This window comes from Lepus europaeus, chromosome 14, assembly GCF_033115175.1.
Source record: "Lepus europaeus isolate LE1 chromosome 14, mLepTim1.pri, whole genome shotgun sequence".
Taxonomy (NCBI): domain Eukaryota; kingdom Metazoa; phylum Chordata; class Mammalia; order Lagomorpha; family Leporidae; genus Lepus; species Lepus europaeus.
In genome coordinates this window covers 65,328,328-65,344,035 of record NC_084840.1, presented here as the reverse complement: position 1 = coordinate 65,344,035, position 15,708 = coordinate 65,328,328, and the positions used below count along the sequence as shown (strand labels likewise).

General features: G+C 37.3%; 2 protein-coding genes across 3 annotated transcripts in view; both read left to right on the top strand.

Moving 5' to 3' along the window:
• Positions 1 to 8,131, top strand: part of AHCTF1 (AT-hook containing transcription factor 1) — a 75,969-nt gene extending 67,838 nt beyond the window's left edge. For both annotated transcript variants that reach the window (XM_062210833.1, XM_062210832.1), the window contains exons 32-36: positions 140 to 348; positions 1,875 to 3,681; positions 5,483 to 5,616; positions 6,697 to 6,779; positions 7,843 to 8,131. In XM_062210833.1, coding sequence (XP_062066817.1) covers positions 140 to 348; positions 1,875 to 3,681; positions 5,483 to 5,616; positions 6,697 to 6,779; positions 7,843 to 8,035 — 2,426 coding nt within the window. In that variant the 3' untranslated portion in view covers positions 8,036 to 8,131. The remainder of the gene's footprint in view (positions 1 to 139; positions 349 to 1,874; positions 3,682 to 5,482; positions 5,617 to 6,696; positions 6,780 to 7,842) is intronic.
• Positions 8,132 to 9,249: 1,118 nt separating this feature from the next.
• Positions 9,250 to 15,708, top strand: part of LOC133773529 (kinesin-like protein KIF28) — a 66,677-nt gene continuing 60,218 nt past the window's right edge. Inside the window, exons 1-2 of the mRNA XM_062210834.1 lie at positions 9,250 to 9,332; positions 13,569 to 13,763. Of these exons, the coding sequence (XP_062066818.1) occupies positions 9,258 to 9,332; positions 13,569 to 13,763 (270 nt within the window). The 5' untranslated portion in view covers positions 9,250 to 9,257. The remainder of the gene's footprint in view (positions 9,333 to 13,568; positions 13,764 to 15,708) is intronic.

Here is a 15,708-nt window from a genome sequence, read left to right as displayed (position 1 = left end):
GTTGCAGTTGAGAAAAAACTAGTGGTGTCATTTTGATATGTGAAATTTATATTCTGTGTTCTATGTGAATATTAAATATGTGATATTTAATATGAATGATAGAATACTGAGGAAGATTAACACTGATTTTTTCTTTCAGCTATGGCTGATGTCCCTGATGAGAATGGAAACTCTGGGATCGTTACTTCTGAAAGCCTTAGTATTTCTGAGCATAGGCTTGACCAGGAAATTGCATTGAACCTAAAAGAAGATCAGGAGATAGAAGTTGACGTGCTAAAAGAAGGTGTTGACTTACCAGAAGAGAAGCCTCCAATTTCTGACAGTCGTCCTGATACTCAAGGAATTCATGTAAAAATTTTTAATTTTTTACTTTTGTCTTTGTTTGGCTTAGTTAAATTTGAAAAAATAAAAGCGTCTAAAATTGATATACAAGAGTACTTCAAAAAGTTTGTGGAAAACTGGAATAAAATTAAAAGTATTTTGGTGCAAAACACTTTGAAATTCATACCTAATTTTCATAATACACATTGTGAACTTTTTGAAGATAATCTTGTCTATTTGACTACAACATATAAACCTCTATTAAAAAATCTGTGTTCAAAAAGCAAGTATGTAAATATTTTGTTAGCATATCCTTTAGGAAACTGGTTTTCATGAAAACCAAAAGGCTGTGTTAAAGAAGCCACAGTTATTTACTTTTTGCTTAGTATTTAATTCTGATGAAAAGTTTTTAGCCATAAGACAACAGAGAATGGCTACTCCAGACTCAAGTTTGACATTTAGACTGTTCAGAGTATATGTTTGAAAATAAGTGGATATTGTTAAACAGGATTTTTCCCCATGCATACTTGTGGGAGGATGATATTCAGATGGCTGGTGTTGAACTTCTGTGTACTCCAGAAAGGGTGTTTTTTTTGTTTTGTTTTGTTTTTTTAATGTAATGCATTTAAGATGGAATACTCTTGTAATTATTTCTAGAAATCTGATTATATAGAAATTGGGAAGTTTTAATTCATAAAAATGTCACATTATCCATATTCATCCTCATGAGTTTTCACAATAGAGGGCTAAAGTTCTAATTCCTTTGGTTGGGAAGCTAATAAAAATTGTGAGCATGTGTAAATGGGAATCCTCATTTCTAGGTTGTTTCCAATCTGTCATCTCATTGAATGTTTGGGGAGTGGGAAAATGTCTTTGTCTAGATGGGTGGTAATGTTCTACCTTCTTGGTCAGGAGATCTCTCTGTTACTTTCTACCTCCTCCTTTTTCTCCCCTTCCCTTACCAAAAGGTAAATGCAAGGACCATTCCTTCTTCCACCAAACCCTTGCAGGAGAGGTACTGAACTTGAAAGCCTTAGGAATTTCATGGTTTATGCAGCCCCAGCAAAGGGAAGAGGATTGAGTCTAGCCCAAGGGAGCTTATGTAGGTGAATTGTTCTTCAACCTTATGGGGATCATGCTGTTTAGAAAAGTGTGAATAGTTAGGTAATTTGGGGATTTTCATTAAAACAATTGGGGGTGTTTCTTTGTCTCCGGTTAATTTTTTTCATGGGTGAGAATACAATAAGTCCTTAATTCTTATAACTGGTAGTATCATAATAATTTTCAAGGTTTTATTAAAAATGTGGGATTTCTAGTTTAATTCATCATAATCTCAAAAATCTGTTTCTAATTATTCTGAATATGAGAAAGTCTGATTGCTTAAAATGGTTATTTTATAAAGTAAACTTTTAAGTGTATGCCATATCAAATGTAGTTTTTTTTTTTTTAAATATACACACCCAGGGTGAGAAACTCATTAAAAACCTGTGTGCTTTAGATTCTGATACAGAGTAAAATTCTTTAACCAGTCTCTTATTTTTAATTCATTTTAGGTGATTGAGCATGAAAAGCTTGAAGCTCAAGATTCAAAAGAGGCTAGGAATCTTTCTTTCAATGAGCTGTATCCTTCAGGAACGCTTAAGCTTCAATATAATTTTGATAGCATTGAACAGCAGTTTTGTGACTTACCTGATAATAAAGACTCTGCTGAATGTGACATTGCTGAAGTCGATGGGGAACTTTTTGTGGCTCAGAGCAACTTTACCTTGATACTGGAAGGTGAAGAAGGAGAGGTTGAGATGGGGGACGCTGCAGTATCTAATGTGTTACCTAAGACAGCTAACCCTGCAACTGAGGAAAAACTTGTGCACAGTGGAGAAAATGGTAATCATGGATGTACTGCAAATTTACCGTCTGTCATAACTAGTGATCAAGAGTCCCAAAAAGTAGAGACATTACCATATGTGCCTGAACCAATAAAAGTGGCAATTGCAGAAAATTTATTAGATGTGATTAAAGATACAAGAAATAAGGAAATTACTTCAGATACAATGGAACAGTCAGTTGACAGGAACATACCTTTAATAAGCCAAAAAGTAATGTCTTCCACCAAGTTGACAAGATCTGCAGTTAAGACTGTCCAGGAGACAAGTACAATGCCTATAAATGTCAGCCAGACTGATGACATGATTTCCTCTAGAACTCGGGCAAGAGGACAACGCATCCAAAACCTGAGTATCAGATCCACACAACCAGAGTCGTCAGCAGATGTTTCTTCTAAGATGCTGGGGCTATCGGTTACAGAGAAAAGTAGGAAAACAAAAATTTCTGAGGCACCTGAAAGTGCCTCTTCTGATATCAAAGGAATATCTCAGAACCAGAAAACACCTCAAAATTCTGTTGCTTCTAGGAAAGGAAGGAGAAAGAAGGAAATTGACAAAGACACATTAGAAAGTTTCAATTCTGTGGAACAGGAGTTAGAGGTTACTCCAGGTAGGGAATTAAGAAGGTTAAAATCATCTCAGCTATTGGAACCAGCAGCTGAAGAAACTGCTAAAAGGATTAAACTTTCATCTTCATCTGTTACAAAAAAGACTCCTAAAAGAAGGAAAAATTCTGTAGAAAATCAGGAAAGTGTTGAAATTATAAATGATCTAAAAGTGAGTAAAGTAGCAAGTCCTAGTAGAACTACCAGAAAATTGAAACATGTTAATATAGAAGTTTCGGAAAATACAGGATATAAACAAGATGGAATATCCAGTGACCAGGAACTACCTCTTGAGCTTAGAAGAAGGGTCAAAGAGAAAGAAGCTAGTACACTGGATGGCATAGAAGGCTCTGAAGTTGATTCATCCAAGCTGACTCTTCAGGCAGAATCTGATATGCTTGCCACACCTAGGAAACGTGGTAGACCAAGAAAAATAAATCCATCTGAAGATGTAGGATCTAAGACTTTTAAGGAAGAAAGTCCCACAAAAAGGAAAGTTCTTAGCGTCCAGAGGAGATCTACAAGAAACACCCCAGCTAGAAGTGAAAATACCGATATGGGAAAACGAGCTTTAGAAAAATCCATTATAGTGCCAAATGAGGAACTTGCTATAGTGATGAGCTCTGAGAAGAAGCTCAGTAGAAGGACTGAAAATCGAAGCCAAAAACATCCATTACACTCAATAACAGAAGAACACAAAGAACCAAATGACCAAGAAGAAGGATTGCTTGCCATGGCGGGTTTTACTAAATCCTCCCGTAGCACAAGGACTCGATCTAGCAAGGCCACCTTGTTGCCGGACCTTTCTGAACCGCAAAATGAGCCATTTTTATTTTCTCCTCCCGTCTCGAAGGTTCCAAGAAAAACAAAAGGTACTTTTTTATTTCTATCCAAAGCACTTTTCAGCTTAGTCATCAACTTAACGTTTGATTGTTTTAAAAGCACTATTTGATTTAAAGCACTAACTGATTATTTGCCCTAAAAATGACTTTAAAGTTTGAAATTCAGAAATTTAATGATCCCCCTATGACTTTTTAAATCCTATAATTCACTTGACATTGTTAAACAGATTATTTAAACGCATATTCACTACTAGGCAAAACTGACCTGTCTGCAGGCCCCGCTGTCCCTCATTGTTACTTAGTAAGCTAATGAGTATTTGGTTGATGTTTGTCATACATGCTCAAACTGGGGTTATGTCTCTCCCCAATGGTGGGAATATCTTACTCTTGATGTATCACACACACACACACACATATAGACAAAATATTCAAACAGATACATAATATATTTCTAATGTTAAGATTTTATGAGAGAAAACAATTTCAGTGGGGGAGATGGTTAAAAGATGTCTATAAAGGTGACCATGAAAGAAAGGTTAATTCTGAGGTAGTTGGCTAGGTCCTTAAAGAGCAGCTCTTTATGAAGGTCAGAATAATGGCTGGGTAAACAAAATTTGTTTAGTTTGAAATTAGAATTTCAGCAGTGCAGTTAATAAGGGCCTTGTAAGTAAAGTAGATAACTTTCCTGATTTATTTAAAATTTTAAAAACTGTCAATGGATAAACCCATGTGGCCTCTTATATAATTGCTTCCTGAGATAGAAGATATGTCATATAAAATATGAAGACTTGAAATTTTCTGTCTTCAGCGTTCACTGTACAAAAACCTCCTTTACTATATTGAGTTGTTATTTTTGTGTAGTCTCTGCACAGGAAAGTGACCCTGCCAGTGCAATTGATCATTTGTCTTAAAAATGATTTATAGTTACAAGGTATGCTTCTCTCTCCCCTCTACTTCCTGCTTTGATTATTTTGGTGGCATGTGGAAGTTTCTTCATGATAGGAGAGTGCTTTCACCTACACTTTCCATGGAGAAGAATGAAATGACAGAATATGTGAGATTTTAGCTAACTTTACCAAGCTGATAAAAGGGTACTTGAGAAACATTCATTGAAATGGAATTTAAGATACTTATTTTGGTGCAAAAAAATGTTGAAATCCTTACTATTATTGTCGTTATACACATTTTCGATACACATTTTAAAGCTCCCACTTATCCGTGGATCTCAAAATTTGGGGTAGCAAAATCTTTTCATTTTCTCATTAACATTTTGAAGACCCTTTGTATTGGATGAAAGTAAAAAACACAGCAGTGAGAGTAGCAGAAGAATGTTATGAACATAACTAATACTTTTCTTCACAACCGGAAGAATAAATGCAAAGATCGTGGGTTATTTCGGTGTAGTGTAGCAAACAGCTCTCTGATTCAGATCTTTGTCATCTTTATCATCTGTGTACATACTAATTATGATGCAGGTTAGCTCAGGTTATATATGGGTTTAATGCTTTCCTCCCCAAAATGTCTGAGGAACAGGCAGAATAAATTGAAACTGAGATAAGACAGTTTTATGCCTATTTTAAGGTCTGTAGCATTTCTTAGCTCCAAGCATTTTAAAATTAATTTTATTAAACATTTGGATCACCCAAATGCTACTGGATTTTTTCTGTCAATTCTGTCTCCAAAAACAATTAATTTGGGATACCAATGTTTTCTGGGTTTTGGGATATTCGCATGTTTCTGTGTGCATCATTTGTTCCAAGCTTCTTGTTGAAAGCATAGCATATACAGAGTATACAAAGATACAGTGAGGTGTTTGTTTTTTCAACTTCAGCTAAACAAGTAGAGGCTCCTGCACAGCTGAAAGAATTGGTATCAGATTTGACTTCTCAGTTTGTTATCTCACCTCCTGCTTTGAGGACCAGGCAAAAAAATACATCTACTGCGTCCAAACTTATAGATGAACTGGTAAGGAATATATGATTTCCTGTATTTTTAACTGACTTTAGTTTTTAAAATAAATATATTTACTAAATAAAATTTTAAACTTCATTTAATTTTAATAAGTTTATTTCTAAAATGTTTTCTAAGTAAACTTTAAAGATAGGAGTCACTTATACTAAAAGCCCAAAATTTGTTTTTTCTCTACATCTTTGGGGATTTGGCTGCTGCAGTTTAGGAAAAAGGTTTCTAAACTGTAGTGCCATTAGAATTATCTGAATGGGTTTATTAAAGATGGAGGCCTGCAAACCCCTGGAGTGTCATTCACAGAGCACACTTAGAATGCATTTCAGAGTTGATTCAGTCACCTGATTGTACATAACCCTAAGATGAAAACAGTTCAGGGACTTTGTCCCCCTTATACTTACAAACATTAATTCATAAACTTGTATTGAATTCTCTGCCGTGAGTCAGTTACCATGCAGTGGCAGAGGCTTACAGAAAAATAATAAAAGCTACTTCCTTATCTTTTAGGAGTTCACAGTTTAATTCTTAAACACGGTCATTGCAGAGACAGAAACACAATAGTTATTTCACAGTATGATACAAATAATTTATAGTCAACTACTTCTATGGGTAGAAGGTGGTGGATGTAGGTATTCTTTGCAGAGAAAAATCACAAAGGCAAAGACTCAGCAGCGTATCAGGGGTAGGTGGGGAATGCTCATACACTAGAGAGTGGCCATGTGTGTGGGGCATGGGGTCTATGAAAGGTGAATTCTAGGGAGGGACATAATAGTCCCAGTGGCCAGGTTCTTACAAAATAATGAAAGCATGGATTTAGACAGACATAATGAGAACAGAAAAACAGTGGAAACATTGAAAAATAAAATTTGGCAGGACTGGGAGATTAGTTGGAATTGTGAGAATGAGGAATAAAAAATACCAAGGTTTCTGTTTAAAAATTTAAGGAAACAATTTGGGATTTGTTGAGTTTGAATTCAATAGTAGTGTTGGGTTATATGCCTTGACTCAGTGTAGAATTTCTAAATTTATATTTCAAATTTCTGCTTAACGATTTATCTTTTCACAATTTTTAACCCATAGGAAGATGATGCTAAATCAGTAGAAGCTGTGGGAAAGCAAAAAGTGAAAAGAATCAGGACTGCAAAAACAAGACAAGCAAGCAAGTATGACTTTGTTTTCTGAAATTTTTATGCCTTTGTTTCTCAATGTCAGATTTGAGAAAAGTCAATTTGAAAAGGGAAATTAAGCTCATCAGAAAATGATCATTCTTAAGGACATTTATAAGCACTATCTCCTTGATTATTAGATTTCACTGCTGAAGGTAGATTTCTATATAGAATGAAAACCTGCTTATCCTTTTTAAAGAAGGGTGATAGGTTGGGGATAATTTTGCATCCAGTGTACCTATTTTTTGCATTTGTTGGAGGAGGGGGACTGGGATGGTTAACCTTTTCATTAGTAAATAAACTAGTAACAGAATCATAAACTTAAAAATCCTGGTGTTATTTCACTAGTAGCAAATCCACAGGAAATTTCAGAAATGCTTGTTAAATAGTATTTTGTCCTTGCTGTGCTTAGGCATGGTTGAATTTACTAAAAGTACAAGTTAATTGAGAGGTGGGGGTGGGGGTGGGAGAGAGAGGGAGGAGAGGGATACCAGAGGGAGATCTCCCATCAGCTGGTTCATTTCCCCAAATACGAAAGACAGGGCTGGGCTGGAGAAGAGCTGGGAAGTCATCTTAACTACTAGGCCAAAAACCTTATCCCCATTTTATCTTGTTTTAAAACTGATTTAATGACTGTTAACCTTAATTAGTATCATTGTTTTCATTGGGAAAGCTACTTCAAGTTTGAAATTACATACATATGTGCTAATTGCGGGTGCTTGAGTATCATCGTTTTTGATACCAAGAACCTGCTTAGCTCTCCTGCTGTGCACTGACCACTGACCACTAGTTGGCCCGTTCCTATAACCCAGCAGTATTGATGAACACATTTGGAATGTGTAGGTCCTGTGGTGGTTGCTGTTAATGCCCATGTCACTGAGGGAAAATTCTTTTATGTGAAACTTTAATTTTGCCTCTCATTAGCCTGTATGACTTCCAGCTTCACTTCACTTCTCTTATAAAATGAAAGCACTAGGCACAGTTTCCCTAAAGTTTCTGTCAGTATCGGGAAGCCACTTACACAATGTGCTTATTCTTATCTTTTCCTCCTCCCCCGCAGAAATACAGAAAAGGAAAGTTCTTGGTCACCTCCTCCAGTAGAAATTAAGCTGATATCTCCCTTAGCGAGCCCAGTTGATGGAGGAAAGAGCAAACCAAGAAAAACTGCAGAAGTTACAGGAAAAGCTCTTGGAAAGAGCAGAAAAAAACTGTCTTCTTTTCCAAAGCAAGTTTTACGTAGAAAAATGCTGTAATTTTTCTTTCAAGTTTTTAATATACACCTGTTTGTAAAGACATCACAGTTGTGTGGGTTATTAAAAATCATCTAATTTGGAAGAAAATAATTTATATATAAATTATTGTAAATTTTTGTAAACAGAAGTTCAATAAGTAAAATAGCTCCATGTGGAGTGATTCTTTCAGTCCAGGCAGTTTTTTCTATTTTATATTAAGACTTCATACATTTATATAATATGTAAATATGGCTATTATTGGAATGTTAAATAAAGTGTCTACTTCACAGTAGTTTGTGTCTGTTAGATTATTGAGAGGGGATTTCTGTTGTAATGATTTTATATACTAGTAGGCATTGGTCCCATTTTATTTCTCTACAATTACTAGACAGATCTTAAAATGAGGATTAAACTGATTTTAGAGTTGCTATTTTATAATTTATGCACTTTGATTCTGTGATTAAGATTTCTAATCATAAGATGTGTTCTGTGTTTGGCTGTTACTATGTTGAAATCAAATTATGGGCATGTGATTTTGCCACCTTTTTGTACTTTCACAAATTTTGTGTAATCTACCTCATATGAGCAAATTTTCCAAGTAATGCATTGATTAACTGTAATGTTGGCATTTCTTGTTCAGCAAGCTTAAAGGCTATTTATCTTTAAAAAGTCTCTTAATTTCTCAGAGACTAATAACCCAGGTTAGATTGACCGGTTCACTGCTCACTAGCAACCTCATAAAAGGGTTTGAGAAAGTAGAGAAATGTAAAATAAATCTGTTTTGTGGATATTCAGTGCACTTGGTATGTGCCTCATATTGATGAGATTTCAGGACAGATTTTGTACTATTGTTGTGGAAGAGCTTGGTACTGAATCACAGGAACCCCTTAATTAAATTCAGGTTTCAAAACTAGCAGATTATCTCAGAACCTCAGGCACAGATTTGAAAAAGGGTGATAAGTAGATGTGGAAGAAGAAAAAACAAAAGCACCTTGCATTTTACAGTGTGGCTCTGCACGATTATGTAATGATACTTGATATAGGCTATAAAATACATCAATAAGTAAGTATTGTAAAATAATTTATATCAGGTAATTGATAGTGTATAATGAATGGACCATTAATAATTGATCATCCAGAAATGAACTGCTGTGTGGGCTGAGCTGTTAATGTTGCCGTGTGAAGAACAGCATAAGCAGTGTGCTTTTCTACAATATTTTTCTACCAAATAACAGTATGAATAATGAAAACGATGAAAATGCCTATGCCAAGTACTGACAGTGTGAAAGTGGCAGTGCGGGTGCGGCCTTTTAGTCAGGTTAGTGGTAAAGGTTACATTGCCTTGTTGAAAATTTAACTGGCTTTGATTTTATGAATTTTTTAATGATAGTTAAACATCTATTTAAGCTGCTTGTCATTTATGGAATATTATTTAAATGAACTTGTTAAATGAATAATTTAAAGATCTAAACATAATTCAGTAAATGCTTAATTTCATTTTTTTGCGCAAGTAGCACAATAAAAAATTGACAAGAGAAATGTACTGTCAATGATTGTTTTTAAACTAAAGAAGTTTGGTGAATATAGTGAATGTGTGGTGCTTATTTTTAAGAAATATGCTTTTTTCTCTATAAAAGGGAAGTCATAAAAGTGAACAGCCTACCGGTTCTAAATGAGTTTGTTAATGAGTTTACATTTTAATGTATTTATATGGCTTTTTATCAGTACATTGGATAAACTTTAAGGTAATTCTGAACAACTGACCAATTGAGTAAATTTTTATTAACTGCAGTGAATTAAATACTGTACTTGATACTGAGAATACAAAAAACTCAACTTACTTAATAAAAGGTTATTTTAGTAAGCTTAAGTAAGGTACTTAATGTCAGAGTAGTAAGGTAAATACAACCATAGAGAGATTATTGTAAATAATACAATTATAGAAAGTTATTTCTGCCTGGAGAGCTCTTGGAAGGCATCCTAGATCTAGACAAACTTTTGTGATGACTATAACAGATAGTGAAATCTGAGTAAGGGCATGCAAGCTAGAACTACCTGGAAAGGCCGATTTGACAATAACTGCTCCTTAATGGCTTAACAATGTGATGATGACATTGTATGAGGTCTCCCGTTTCCAGCAACTGTCAGTTTCATCTATATTATGAGAAAAATGTGTCAGCAGACAGGGAGCTATTTGAATTAAATAACTTGAGATATAGCCAGATAACTTCAAGTGTAGCAGCTGTTAGGCTTCTAAATTGGCTTGGTTTCTTCAAAAAATGTCAAAGAATATGTCACCAGCAAATTCAGTGTTTTGGTCTTAAATGAAGGTGAGGAAATAAAGCCACTTAGTAACTTTTAACCCTTCAGTAACCCTCAATTCCAGGGATCTTCACTTTGCGAGTAATGCTGTAGTCAGTCACAATGTTGGTCTTTGTCATTCAGCAGACGGCAAGGGCTATTTAAGGCCTTAATCTGATTCTCACACTCATTAACTTCATGTTTAAACAGCTAATAGAAGGGATTTTATGACAAAACACTGAAATTCACAGAATTTCCTAGTTTCCCTTTCCAAAAACACGGATTTTCCTCCTGTTCACCACCAAAATTGATTAGCATACAGTAGTAGCAAAGAAGAGCAAGCATAGATTCAAGAGATAGCCAAAGGGGAATAGTTACAGATCACACGTGGGTGACCGCAGTTGTTCCTACGTGATCTTCAGTATCTTGGTACTCTGTGCTCAAAACCTTACTGTTTACAGGGTCTGGATGAGCTGGATACAGCCTAATTTTCTGACAGCCTATCCAATCTTTATTTTCATTGTGAGGTTGAAGAACCAACTTTCTCACCCCTTTATTATAATGGGCAGTGATTCTCAGCCTCAGTTTCCTTATGCATCCCATGTGGGCGCCTGTTCAAACCCTGGCTGCTCCACTTCTGTTCCAGCTCCCTGCTAACTGCCTGGGGAAAACAGTGAAAGGACCCAAATGCCTGAGCCCCTGCTCCCGTATGGGAGACCTAGATGAAGCTGCTGGCTTTGGCCTGGCCCAGTGCTGGCCTTTTCAGCCATCTGGGGAATGACACAGAAGGAAGATTTGTCTGTGTAACCGCCTTACAAACAAACAAAAGAAAAATTTTAAAGTAATGCTACATGTAAGTCCGACCCCACAGTGCCTAACAACTGCTCAGTTCTGGCTGGTGTGGATTTTTTTTTTTTTTTTTAATCATGTTTCTTAAACTATTGACAACACAATCACTGAAAATTATAAAAGTTTTTAATACATCCATAGGTATGTTGCTATCAATTTTAGAACATTACTTCAAAAAAGAACCCTTAGATATCAGCCTCCCTACTTCTCAACAATACTAAGTGACCCCTAACTGTCACAGATGTCACTATTGTAGTCATCAGCTAATGAGTGTTTTGGGCTGCTACCATCTTTGGGCTGTCATGATTAATCCTGTTGTGAACAGTTGTGTACACATTTTTGCATATTTTCATTTCTCTTGGTTATGTAGCTACACAGAATTGCTGAGCCAAGCAGTAACTGCATTTGGAAAACTAACAGTTTTCCAAAGCAGCTGCACCATTTTATATTCCCACCCATATATACAAGGGTTCCAGTTTCTCCACATCCTTGTCACTTGTTAATCTGACTTTGATTATAGTCATCCTAGTTGATGTCAAGTGTATCTCAGTGTTGATTTGCATTTCCCTAATGGACATTGATACTGAGCATCTTTATATGTGCTAATACCTGTTTGTATATCCTCCTTGGAGAAAAATCTGTTGAGATCCTTGGCTTATTTTTGAATTGAATTGGTTATCTTCATTATGATGTTAGTCTTTGTGCTTTCTGGACACAATTCCTTATCCGATAACCTCATCTGCAAATTTTCCTATTGTGTAGGTTTTCTTTCACATTTCTGATGGTCTTTTCAAGCAGAACCATCTTTTATGAACATCCAATTATGTTTTACTGCTTGTGATTTTAATATATCTAAGGGTCTTTGACCCTCTCCAAGATCATGAAGATTTACTTCTCTGTTTTCTTCTAACGATTTTATAATCAGCCCTTATTTTTAGTTCTTTCCATTCTGAGTTTTTTTTTGGTTTTTGTTTTTTGCCTGTGGCATAAGGAAAAGGTTTAAGTTCATTCACATGCAGCAGCTATCACAGTTCTCCCAATACCATTTCTTGGAAAGGCTGTGTTTTTAGTAGCTTGTTGAAAATCCACTGACCGTAAGTGTCTGTCCTCTCAAGTCTGTTAATTTGTATCTGCTCTTGTTTAAGTACCACCTTGCCTTGATTACTGTTCATTTGCAGAGTATGTTGTGTCAACAACATAAAGTTTTCATTTTTGTACTTTTGTTCAATCCCTAATTTTTAGATACTACTATAACTGTTTACTGACTATACGGATGTTACAAGTTTTTTAGGGATAATTTTTGTATATTGATCTTGTCCTACAACCTTATGAACTCATTGAACAGTCGTGGATTCCTTAGGATTTTCTGTGATGTCTGGGTGTCCACAGGGGTTGGTTCCAGGAGCCCCACCCCCATGCTGCAGATTCCAAAGTCTGCAGGTGCTCAGGTTCCTTGTGTAAAATGATGTAGCATCTGCATATAACTGCAAGTCCCCTTTTGTGCTTTAAGCTTTAAGCCATCTTTAGGTTTCTTAGAATTAGTACAATGGAAGTTCTGGGTGAATGGTTGTGGTGTATAGTTTAGGGGATAATGTCCTCCCTGGTGTGGAATCACTGTGAAGCCCTGAGGCAAGGATGGTCAGGACTCCGGTATTCCAACATGTGACAGCCAAAGCAGGGTGTCCATTCTGTGGGTGGCAGCTGGTGAAAGAGGGAGCCCTCAACTACCCTGGGACTTAGCCTCAGCAACAGGCAGCTGAAGGCAGGAGGAGAAGCCCTACTGTCCTCCCTCCGTGAAGAAAGCTTTCCCACAGAGACCTGGAGCGGAGACAGCCCTGTTCTTGGCCCTCGCAGTCTGGAGAGGAGTTTCTGCCTTGCTGTGCTGGCAGGAAGACGTAAGAAATGGTTTGCTTTAAATACCACAGACTTTCATTTAAACCAGGGCTGAGGAGTGTCCTGCCCATGGGCCATCAGCCCTGCCAAGACAACCGCAGGTGGGACTTGAAATTTAGCAACTCTGTACCAAGCTAATTTCTACCTTGGCAATTTTGTATAACCCAAGAATAGTGTCATAAATATCCAAATGGCCCCTGGCAGAGGCAAAACTTCACCTCTGATTTAAACTGCGTTCTTCACTGCTATAATTACTGCTATCGGTATAGGTGGGTGTTAGAGAGCCAGCTGTTCTCAGGAAATTCATGACCAGAGAAGCCTTTCAGAAATCCTGGGGGCATAGAGTAGCAGCTGCTTGCCCTGAGAACACCTGAGAGTAACACAATCAGACAACAAACCGCAAGAACAGCAAGTTCCTGCCTTAGTTGCTTACTATGTATAAAGACTTTAAAACAGTTAACTTGGATAACAGAAAAGAGCGATTGACTCTGAATTTGTAATTTGACTATAGAGAGAGAAGAATTCTGGAAGCAAATGTGTGATTTCCATGCATTCCAGAACCACCACCACTGTTCAGGACCCTAAGAATCCAGAGCATGTGAAGACGTTTACTTTTGACCTGGCATATTGGTCTCACAGCGGATTCCAAGAGGATAAAGATGGTGTCCTAATTTCAGCTGATCCCACTAGTGATTTTGCAGGCCAGGTAAATGAATATGCAGTTTCAATGGAAGATTCTTTTTTTTTTGGTCTGGTGTTTTGTTTCCTCTTGAGGTGTTTACAGTGTAACAGTACAGCAATTTTTATGTGAGCATAAACATTCTTCCATGACAGCTTGGCTTTAAATTTACTTTTTTTCATGCTGAACAAGTGGTCCAAAAAAGCAGCTGCTGATTAACAACTTGTAGACTCTCAGATCAGCTGACTTGCCAATTAAGATTATTTTGCCTCTCAAGCTAAGCAAAATAAATAGAACTTACTAGGCCTCCACAGCATTTGAAAACTTACATTTGAGCACCTATCATGTTCTGTGCACTATCCTGCATTAAAGTTGCTTACAGCTTGGTGTAGGGAGACAGGCAAAGAAGTATATTCATTTGTATTATAGGTTATGTGATAATTATTCATATTACAGGTTATGGGATAAGAATGCAAGAGGATGCATGGAGACAAACATTTCAATCAGGACAGAGTACTTTTCTGGGTGATCTAATAAAGACTATGATGTTGGGGCTGAGTTTTCAAAGACAAGAAGGCAGACAGCAGACAAGCTGAGGCATGGGGGAAATGAACGGAGTGACTGATGGGACTTCAAGCACATACTAATTGGAGTCATAGAATCAGAGATGATTTAAAAAACGATAGCGGTTGAAATTTAAAATTTGATGGACACTATAATCCCACAGATCAGGAAGCTTAATGAGTCCTAGCCAGAATCAAGAAAATCACAATTAGTCTCATTTCAGTTAAATTGCCATAATCCATAATCCAGTGATGATGGGAGAAACAGGCCAGTGTTGTGGCACTGAGTTAAGCCTCTGCCTGCAACACTGGCATTCAACATGAGTGACAGTTTGAGTCCTGGCTATGCCATTTCCAGTCTAGCGCCTCACTCATCTGTCTGGGAAGGCAGCAGAAGGTTACCCAGGTACCTGGGCCTTTGCACCCACATGGGAGACTTAAAAGTTCCAGACTCCTGGCCTCTGGCCAAGCCCTGGCCATGTGGCCACATGGGGAGTCAATCAGCAAATTAAAGTCTCTTTGTCTCTCTCCCTCTCTGTACTTTGTAACTCTGCCTTTCAAATAAAATAAATCCTTAAAAAATAAATGGGGTGGGGAGGTGGGGAGTTGTGCTGAGATCAGAACAAGGATGACAGCAGATACATTAATCAGAAGAATGCAAGCCAGAAGACAATAGGAGACATCTTTTACTCCAAGAAACAACCTAGAATTTTGTACCCAAAATAAATGATCTTAAGGCACACCCCCACTCTCCTCTTGATGAGAGGCTGCCCACATTCATTTCTGAATGTGTACTAGCCCTTGGAATAAACCCAGCTGGGGACCCTGTCACACAACACAGGGAGGGAGATGAGTAAATGACAGCACAAGGCAGGGCTACAGCCAATGAGGAGGACCGGAGAGCAGCACAGAGGATCAGGGCTCTGTCCCCCACCATTCAGCAACCTCCCAGCAGGCTGATGAGCTTGATTTGCTGGATCTGCTTTGAGACCCAAAGGGAAGTATGTCTTGTCTTTCTGAGAAGGAATAGATCTACTCTGCACAAGGCCCCGCCCACAGCCCCATGTGGTCTAGCTTGTGTGTTATCAAGCTGTCTGGGCTCTGCCAGGTGCACAGGAACAAAGCGAGCACCGTCTCACCCTGTTCTGGTCCTGAGGGCTCCTTCATGGCACACATGGGGTGAGGCTGCAACCAAGCCCATCTCTACTGGGAGGGAGGGAGGAACAGAGGGAAACCAAGGGAAGAAAGAAGTGATCTTTAAAAATTATTTAATCCGTTGAAAAGAGATTAATAATAATTAGTTGTTGAAAAAGTTTTCAGCACACAGAGAAAATATTGCCAACACCAAGAAAAATAATAGAAGTACAGTCATGTGCAACGAAGTACATACACAATAGTGGCCCCATAAG